Source organism: Exserohilum turcica (assembly GCF_000359705.1).
Source record: "Exserohilum turcica Et28A unplaced genomic scaffold SETTUscaffold_9, whole genome shotgun sequence".
NCBI classification, from domain to species: Eukaryota; Fungi; Ascomycota; class Dothideomycetes; order Pleosporales; family Pleosporaceae; genus Exserohilum; species Exserohilum turcicum.
This window is the reverse complement of record NW_007360310.1, coordinates 346,765-356,620: the sequence shown is the minus strand read 5'-3', so window position 1 is coordinate 356,620 and position 9,856 is coordinate 346,765. Positions and strand designations below refer to the sequence as shown.

The 9,856-nt window shown below is 57.1% G+C and overlaps 2 protein-coding genes across 2 annotated transcripts; both read right to left on the bottom strand.

The window, feature by feature from the left end:
* Window positions 1-560: 560 nt before the first annotated feature.
* Window positions 561-1,193, bottom strand: SETTUDRAFT_157751 (uncharacterized protein; the record flags this gene model as incomplete). The annotated part of the gene is made up of 1 exon (XM_008033199.1): window positions 561-1,193. The coding sequence occupies one exon, from the start codon at window positions 1,191-1,193 to the stop codon at window positions 561-563; it is 633 nt and encodes a 210-aa protein (XP_008031390.1).
* Window positions 1,194-3,423: 2,230 nt separating this feature from the next.
* Window positions 3,424-8,204, bottom strand: SETTUDRAFT_143748 (uncharacterized protein; the record flags this gene model as incomplete). The annotated part of the gene is made up of 4 exons (XM_008033198.1): window positions 3,424-3,778; window positions 3,854-3,911; window positions 3,974-5,090; window positions 5,146-8,204. The coding sequence occupies 4 exons, from the start codon at window positions 8,202-8,204 to the stop codon at window positions 3,633-3,635; spliced, it is 4,380 nt and encodes a 1,459-aa protein (XP_008031389.1). The 3' UTR covers window positions 3,424-3,632.
* Between the last annotated feature and the right edge of the window lie 1,652 nt (window positions 8,205-9,856).

The following is a 9,856-nucleotide window of genomic DNA, read 5'->3' as shown; positions in this document are numbered from 1 at the left end:
ACCCCCTTCCCCCCCCCCCCCCCTCCCCGAAAAAAACACCTTGTCGCCAATAGTTAATGTACTCCGACGCTTCAAATGCAGGTACAGAATGCCGAACCAAGTGTCAAGAAACAAACAACAACACCAGCAACCCCACCTAGTAGTAGTGTAGTGTGCGCCAAAGAAAAACCCCTCCCCCATCTTCCTCCCCATCCCGAATGATATGAACAACAGAAAAAAAGAAACTCGATCAAAAAAAGCCAGGATGGAGAAGTTGAAAAGTTGAAAGTTGGAAGCTTTTAAGAAAAAAAAGCAAACGTGGTTTCCAAGTAATATGCACATTGCCAGAAAGAACAATATGACGGATGGGGAAAAAAGGGATATTGGAAAAAAAGATGTTTGTCGGAGACGAAGCATGGGTAAAGTCGTAAAGTGCAAAGAGACGTGAAACGACTCTGGGCAAGGTTAGCGCAGGGCCAGTCGCTGCATGAACAAGGCCAAGGACGCACCATGGCAGTTGGTGCTGGATGCGCTGAGCTGGAGCTAAAGCTGGAACTGGAACTGAAATTCAAGCTGCGAGCTCAGTTGTGAGGAATCTCCCTGGACTGGCCGTTGCCAGCCCAGACACCACCGCCCACGGCCCGCGAGATACCAACGCCCAGACCCACGGCCGCGGCAATGACGAGAAGACCAATGACGAGCTTGGCCCACAGTCTCTGCTTGCTGTTGAGGTTGCGGAAAAAAGCACAACCACGCTTGCGCTTGTACGACTTCCGCTTGTCCAGCACGGCTTGTCTTGTTGGCCACATGGTGCACTCCTTGACACGACCGTCGACCGACAGCTTGGATTGTTGTTGCGTTGAGGCGACCGAGAGGGGCACGCCACCCTCGAGCTCGTGCTCTTGGACGGCCAGGTGTGTCTTGTTGGCTGGGGGAGCCGTGTCTTGGACCGAGGTGCGCGTCTCGCGCAGAGCCTCGGGGTGCTTGTAAAAGGCCGAGTAGGGGTTCGAAGGGTCGGCGGTCCACTCCTTCTTGGGCGCATCGGCAGCCGTGACAGCAGACATGTTGGACTCGTGCGAGGGTGGCGAGCGCAGCGGTGGCTGTTGTTGCGGCTGTTGCTGCGGCTGTTGCTGCTGGGCGGGGGCCAAGGGGCTGGGAGAGCGCTCAATGCTGGCGCCAAAGGTGACGGGCTCGTGCTTCTCGTTTGTAGCCATGGTGACGTAGAGTGTTTTGCGCAGACAGTGGCGCGCGTTCTGGGGCGTCGGGGCGTCGGGCCTGGCAGAGGCAGAGGGGAGTGCAGCAAAGGCAAGGCGCGGCGGCGAGGAGAGAGCGAGAGCGAGAGTGAGAGCGAGAGAGGTTTGGAGCTTTACAGCAGGAGCAGCATGGGGTGGTGGAGATGACTGTGCCGTGGGGTGAGTGCCGGGGCAATGTTTCAAGAAAGGGCCGTCAGGGGGGGGGCAGCGGTGGATGCGAGCGGGCGAGGGTGAAGGGGTGAGCGATTGTGATTGTGATTGTGCACGAGTGGAAGCAGCCAGCCGGCGGGGCAGCAGCAGCGGCGGCGGCGGCGGCAAAGAGGACGGCAGGACGGCAGGAGCGAGCGTCGGGGCAGCAGGATGGGGCGGGTGCGTGTATATAAGGAGCGGCCGTGATAGCGAGCGAGGGCTGGTGCTGGAGAGACATCAAGCACCAGCAGCAGCAGCAGCACCAGCAACCCCCCCGTTTGGTGGCAGGCCAGGCTTAGCGTCCATCATGGGCGCGCGCTAGGCCCCTTCAGACGCCCCGTGCCTGCGACATGATGTCGGCGGGCGGCGCTGACGAGCGGCCAGCAGAAGCAACTTGTCGTTTGCCGGCTGCGTCCCTGATCGTCGCCCATGGATCGTCTGTCTGGTCTGTCTGGTCTGGTCTGGCTCCGTCTCGTCACGTCTCGTCTGGTCTCGTCGCCCGCCAACAAAGAAACACGCGCCCCTCGGCTCGCCGTCACGGCACGGCATTGCGCAGCCTTGGCCGACGGACCTGCTGGCTGCTGGCGACGTCGCAAAGTCGCCCTTGTGCCGTGTATTTGCCGTGCCACGAGCGCAATGGGCCTGGTCGCCGCCGTACGCCCGCAACAGTCGTCTCATTGTGCCTGGCGGGCCAGTGACTTGGGCCGTTAGGGGCTTAGCCGTGGACAGAGAGCCTGTTGAGCGCCCCCGAGGGCGGAGCGCCATGCCATCCATGCCCTGTCTGCTCCATGCACACCCACTGGCGAGTCTGTCATGCATCATCAACCGCGCAACTTGCTGTTCTCGGCCCAACAGCAAAGCCTTTTTTTCCTCCTGCAAAGCCTGACGCGCCTGCTTGTGTGCTTGGTTGCTTGGTTGCGTGCGTGCGTGTGTGCGTGCGTGCTGTGTGCTTGCGTGCATCGCCTCTCGCTAGCCCGACCATGGTGCTGTGCTGTGCTATGCTGCTGTAGCGCTTGCAGCCCCCATCCACAAAGAGACACCACCACCACCATCACCCAGCCAAGCCAAGCAGCCACAGTCCTCGTTCCCCCGCTAGCAGCGCTCGAGACCGCTCCCTCGCCCACTCGCCACGCGCGGGGGGTGAATGCAAAAGCGCGCCCGCCCGAAAAAAAAGAGGCGAACAATTCCCTAGCGGACCCAAGTCCACCCTCCTCCCTCCAAGAAAGCAAAAGTCCGTGGTTTGTTGTTGCTTGCCTTCTCGCACCCGCCAGCCGGCCGGGAAAAAACAATCCAAAAAGAGCGACCAGAGATATAATGAAAAAAAAGGACGTGAGTCCCTCGCCCCCAATGGCGCGTGCGACGATAACGGAATGGGATCAAAAAAAAAGCCAGAGATGAAGCTAAAAAAGAGTCCATCTTGTGCGGCTGCAGCTGCATATGCGGGCGGGCGGGAATCAGCATGCAACCTGTTGGCTTGTTTGCATGGGTTGAGCTTCGCGAGCGAGTGTGAGCGCCATGGAGAAAGAGCAAGACAAGTGAGAGAAGTGAGAGATTAGATAACAAAAGTGGAGCCCGCGACAGACACAGACACAGACGCCGAGTAGGAGCCAAGCCAAGGCACGCCTGGCCCGTGCGCCTTGCGTTCCGCCGAGACGTACAGTAACACGCTACCACTACACTGACAGCCTTGCCTTGTCTTGCCTTGCCTTGTCTTACCCCCCAGCCCACTCCACTACACTCCGCTCCTAGTACAACCAAGTATTATAGCTCGCAACCATGACCGTTTGCTATCATAGACGCCACGCTACCTGGCCGCGCCGCCCATTGTCAAACGCCTCCATGCTGCGAGCAGCTCGCAGCTCGTATGCCGTCCCCACTACCCACTAGGCCTAGCCGCGTGACCAAGAGTATTTGCATTCAGCTCGGAACAATCCATGTTTCTGTCATTCCATCTCTTTCAACTGCTCGACCAAAGCCGCTCCCTCATTATCCACCATATTAACCGAAACAAAAATGTCCTCCCCCCTCCTCAAACGCCATGTCTATGCACACGGCCATCTATCCTTCCCTAAGTGTGTGTACATGAGGTGTGTGTGTGTGTGTGTGTGCGCGCGCTTGGCAAATGCCCGCCCGCGCCATTACGCTTATATTCTCCCTGCCTGCCCGCACCCGCTGGGCCGTGTATCCGGCCCCAGCCAATCAAGCCGGCTTTTATGCTCCCGCGATTTCTTCCCTCTTGATGCCTGAGCGCTCGCACATGCTCCTGAAAATCCCGCCTTGGTCGTATAGCTTGAGTGGCGAGTCCAGCTCCGCAATTTGCCCCGCGTCCATGACGCAGATACGGTCGTAGTGGATGACTAGCACACACGCGTTAGTTGCTGCTTTCCAATCGTCGCCCTTGCCTTCAGCCACTGCCTGCAAACCACACTTACTCGTCTTCAATCGATGGGCAATACACAGAAGCGTCTTGCCTCTGAATCCCTCGATAATCTGCCCAGACACCGTTAGCCGCCTGCACAACCAACGTGCTTTTTTTTTTCCCTTTCCCTTACCGTTTGTTGAATCTTCGCGTCCGTTTCAAAATCCACCGAACTCGTCGCCTCATCGCACACAATAATCTGCGAGTTGCGCACAAGCGCCCGTGCCAGAGCCATGAGCTGTCGCTGACCCAGCGAAAAGTTGAGCCCTTCTTCCTCAACCACGCTGTCCAGATGGATCCTGCCCGAGTGATCGTCCATGGCCTGGTCGTTGGACACCAGGTCCGCTTGCCGGAGCGCAGACCAAAGCTCCAGATCCGAGTGCTGGTTAAAGGGATCGAGGTTTGATCGGATGGTGCCCTTGAACAGCGTCGGGTCCTGCGGGATAATGGCCAGCTTGGAGCGCAGGTCGTGCAGTCCAACCTTGGCAATGTCCACGCCGTCAATCACAATCGACCCGCCCGACAGCTCCTGCAGTCGGAACAGCGTTGACATGATGGATGATTTTCCCGCTCCCGTCCGCCCGACAACGCCGATCCGCTCTCCGGCACACACATGCATGTTGAGCCCCTTTAGCACCAGCGGCAGCCCATCGCGGTACCGCATTTCCACATTATCAAACACAATCTCGCCATGCTCAGGCCACGTCGGTCGCACCTCGCCCATGTGTAGAGGCGCCTCCTCCTCCAGCTGGCTTCCATAGTGATGGATCCGCTCCGTCGAGTTCATGTTGTTCTCCACCTCGGCCAGCTGGCGCACACTGAACTGGATCATCTGCACAATCGTAAGAATGTACGAGAGCACCAGCCCAGCGATACTGGGGTCGACCGAGAACCGGCTAGTCACCACCAAGATACCCGTCGTGAAGACGAGGAGAATGCCCACAACGTCCAGCCGCACGCTCAGCCACCGCTGGTTGGAAAACGTAAGGTAGTACGCGCTGTTCATGTCGTCGACAGATGCGCGGACCGACTTGGAAAACTGCTCCTGGAGTCCATAGGCCCGGATAGTCGGAGTGCCAGTGACAGCCTCGCCAAAGCGCGAGAAGACTGTACTGCGCAAGACGGCTTCGTGCCGCTTGACCTCGCGAGCAGAAGATCGGTAATACGCGGCCGAGAACATGAAAAACAAAAACAGCGGGCCCAGAGCAATCGCGTAGTAATAGTAGTACGAGATGATGAGGATAAAGACACTGTACGGCTGGTTAGCTCCTCCACCCCCCTTTTCCACGGCAGTCGACAACTTACGAGATAATCATGGCAAGCGTCATAAAGTACATGCGAATCGAGTCTGTAATGGTATTGTCCATGACGTCAATGTCCTTGCTAAAGCGGTTCGTAATGCGTCCAAGGGGTGTCGTGTCAAAAAAGGACATGGGTGCGCGGAGAACTCGAGTAATGGCGCGATGCAGCATGACCTTGCCGGCTCTTGTTCCAAAAATGGCCACGGAGAAGGAGAACATGAACATGAAGAATGCCTGGCTGAAGCCAAAAGCCGCATACGCTCCAATGTAGGCTCCCTGCGAATATCCAAACTTGTTCGACGTCCAGTAAGACAGCCACAGCGACGTGACAATGTTGGCGCCCTGCGAGAGCACAAGGAGAATGAAGACCAGGGGGCCGACCCAGAGACCGCCGCCTGCTTTGATATACTCAATCCAGACTTCCCAGCTGACGCTCTTGGTCGCTCGTTCTTCCTGCTGCATGAGCGCCGCTTGCTTCTTGGACCTCTTCTGCTTCTTCGTCGCCTTGACCTCGCCTTCCACCTCGTCTTCGTTGGCCTCGTCTTCCTCTTCCTTTTCCTCTTCCTTGGCAGTAGTGCTCATAACCTGGACAAAGTCGGCATTCTGTGCCATGAGGTTGTCAAACGTATCCACGGCCTTGACCTGTCCTTGGTCCACCCAGATGATTCGATCGCAACGGCTAAGGACATGCAGCTGGTGTGTCGCCAGGATGCGACACTTGTTCTTGAGCAATCCGCAAATGGCATTGTCCATGATGTGACGTCCGACGTGTGCATCGACGGCACTCAGGGGGTCGTCCATGATGATAATATCCGCGTTGAAGTAAATCGCCCGCGCAATGTTCATCCGCTGCTTCTGGCCACCAGATACTGTGATACCACGCTCTCCGATTTCCGTTGCGTCGCCGTGCGGCAGCATGTCGAGATCGGCGCGGAGTGCACAAGCATCCACGACTTGGTCGTACCACTTCCGGTTGAATTCCTTGCCAAAGATGATGTTTTCCCGTACCGTAGCGTTCTGGATCCAGGCATACTGCGGACAAAAGGCGCGCGAGGCACCAAAGATGACCTCTCCGTTCGTCTTGCGCATGTCACCAGCGAGAGCTGCAAGCAGCGAACTCTTTCCTGAACCAACCCCGCCAATGATTGCAACCAGCTCATTCCGTCCAAACGAGAGATTGAGTCCCTTGATCTCAAAAGGCCTCTCTTCTTCCACAGCTGTCGCATCCGAAGGTGTCGTAGCTCCGCTCGCGCGTACCACCTCAGCTGCTGCCTTTTTCTCTCGCTTCTCCTTTCTTGTCTCTGGCTTCTTTCCGGGTGGTCCTCCCTTGCCTGGTACATCATCAGCGTCTTGTGTCGGGTGGCGTTCCCAGGTAAAGTCTGCGTCCTTGAGAACCACGGCGTCCTTGGCATCATAATCCCACTTTCCGCTCTCCTCTGCTTCTTCTGCAAGAAGGAACTCCTGAATACGGTCGACGGAGGCGTTCGCATCAATGACCTGGCCAATAACCAGGGGCAGAAAGTTGAGAGGAATACGCATCGAGTTGAAGAGAGCCAGCGACGAAAAGATGGGCGCGGGATCGAGATTGGGGTGGACCTGCGAGTAAGTAATGAACGAGACCATGGAAGCGAATACGGGCATCGACATGCCGACGGAAAGCACGGCGTTTCGAATCGTAAGCAGGATCTGGATGCCGTGAATCTCCCTTTTCCGAATCTCCTGGATGCGCTCCAGGAAACTCGTTTCCCAGCCAAAGTACTTGACAAAGCGAACACCCTGCAGAATCTCCTGCGTCAAGCTCACGCGCTGGTCCGTGATCTTGTTGATGACGATTCTTCGGCGGAACAGCGACTTGACGGCTTGACCAAGCAGTGGCATGGCAATGAGAATGAGACCAAGACCGGGTAGTGCGCTGTACGTCAGGTTGACCAGAAGCAGAGCCGTTGTAATCAGAATACCGACAGGAGCAGTCCAAATCATGTGGAAGAAGCCACTAGCCAAGTCGATTCGATAGGTATCGGTGGACATCAAGTTGACGATTCGCCCGTTGCCCCAGCCCTCGCCATCACCCGCCACGCCAGCGGGCGACTTGGGCCCTTTTTTCTTTTCATTCTTCTTCAAAATCCTCTTGTACCATTTCAGCTGGGCCTCGCTTCCTGGTTTCATATCCGGCGGAGGAGCTTCCAGAATGGCCTCGCCACCGGCCTTTGCTCTGCCCGAGAGCTTCATGGCCTTGTTGAAAATCAGTGCAATCAGGACGCCTCTGGATTCTCCGCCCATCATCATACCACGGTACATGAAGTGATTGGTGGACAAACTCTGCACAACCTGCATGGCGGTGATTCCTATCACCAGACCGATGCCTTCACCAAGATTCGGCCCAGGCACACCTCTGCGTTGGGCATTGAAAGCCCGAACCGCAAAGTTGATGAGATAGCGCAGAACAAAGGGCGCAACGGCTTGTACGATGGATGCCAAGAGTTGGCATAGACCGCCAATGATAAACTCCCACTTGAACGTATCATACAAGGCACCCAGCAGCGGGCTCTCCTCGCCTTGTTCTCTCCGCCTCTTGAAAGCTTCCTCCAGTTTTGCCGCCATAACATCAGCGCTCCGGTCTGGATTGACTACCCAGAGGTCATTCTTTTCCAACGGCCGCTTGTATCCCACCTTCATCAGCGGCTGCATCCATTGCCACGTCAGTTTGCTGAAGAATCCAGCCGTGTGTTCTGGGCATACGGTGCGCTCGTGGGGCACAGGCGGGGGGTTCTTCTTGAGGACATTTAGGCGCTTGTACAAGGGCTTCTTGTGCTGTGTAGATTTAGCCGCGTTGGATTCGGCGGCGCTTGATTCCGAGTATGCGCTTGTGGTAGATTGCAATCTCAACATATCGCCTCTTGCACTTTGGCTGTCCGCCGTGTCCGCAGCCGCCTTTTCATTGTGTTCTGCGCGTATGGGCGCATATTCTGTAGGTCTCTCTGCTGCCGCCTGCGGATCAACCAGTGCCAGCTCGTTTTGTTTTTCGTTGTCGTCGAGGGAAGCCGACGAGTGAGATTGGGCCATATCGGCGCCGAGAGCCGGCTCAACGTCGGGAATCTGCGATCGCTACGGGAGGGAGGTCGCAATGTGGGGTCGAGTCAGCAATTTAGAGTGCGAGATGCGCGAATCCTCGAGGCGATCTTGCTGCTGCTGCTGCTGCTGCTGATGGGGTAGGGAGGAAGGCAGGGTGAAGGGGAGGATGCAGCGAATTCGTTGGGGAGAGGAGACAAAACGCCACGAGGAATCGCGAGACGGCATGTTGGCAAGCGAAGAGGCAGTGACTAGTCTATTAAGAGTATGCAGTCGTCATGAAATTAGAGCTGGTGCCTTCGCTCAACAGCTAGCGCATGGTCTTAAGCGGAGATAGTCGTCGCCAATGAGCGACAAGGCGCGCTGCTGCATAATCTGGGGTTGCTAAGCATCAGAGAATATTCGACAGCCCTCGGCACATAAAGGCGCCCGATCGGCCGAAAACGCTGGGATGCTCATGTTGCGGTGTAACCCCTCGTGTCCGCGGAGGGATGTCGATTTTGAGCCATGACGGCGGCGGAGCGTATTTAAACGGCCAGTCTATTCGGCGCAGCGATAGTGCTTTTTTTTCTCATTCTTCTTCCTTTGCATGATTGCCTGTGGATGCCGAAGACGAGTGCTCTCTCTCTCTGGCGATGCAGCAGCGGGTTTGTTTTGTGGCGATCTCGGGTATGCGTTGCTATTTTTTCTTCTTCTTCTTCTTCTTCTTCTTCTCTCTGCTCGCCTTCCTTTTTCTCGACACGCGACTTTTGACCGGTGGGTGGGGACGCATCGGGCAACCGCAAGTGTGGAGGCCGTGTGTGGCTTACCGAATGCAAAAGCGCCACAGCGGCCTGGCAAGATTCGGGATAGCCATCGCCATGGCAAATGCGCATACGTAGGCCTGGGCCCCCCGTCGCCGAAGTACATGTATGTCTGTGCCTGTGCCGGCCCATCCATACGCCTGGAACTCCGAACGTTGTCGTCGTCGTCGTCGTCGTCGTCGTCGTTGTGGTGAAGCGTCGTGCAATGGCCGTGTTACATGTGTGTAGGCCGCCCCACCGTCCTGCCTTACTGCGGTCAATGGTGCGACTGGTTGAGGGCCGGGACTCAGTACGTACGTACGTGTGCAGCTACCCCGCAGCTTCGCCTTCACTTTACTACAAGCAGCAGGCCTTTTCGCCCGCTGCCCACCACCACCACTCTGGCGGGCGTGCCCTGGTGCTGGTAGTGGTGGTGGTGCAAATTCACCCACAATCGACTGGGCGCCCAGCGAAGAGTGCATGGAACTCCGGGCGGCGCAAGAGCGGTGAAAGCACAGTAAGACACAAAACACTCGTCGAGCAGCGCGCGGCCTTGGTGCGAGTGAGGAGGCGACCGTCGCGCTCAAGCAAACCGTGCACGTGCGCCCGCTGCCGCTCCCAAGCGAACACATGCCATGGACACGAGTCCCGGCCAACGACTCTATTCTTGCTCGGACTTTACAATCTCCCGCACGCCCCGACTCCAACGCCCGCGTACCCAACTCCCGTGCCATTGCATCTGTGCCCAAACACGCCCACGCCCTTCGCCGCCGCTTCACAAACTCTACGGAGGTGCCTCACAAAAGTTTTGTCCTGCCAAGAATAATTTAGCCGAAATCTGGCCGCTCTCCTACACAACGCCTA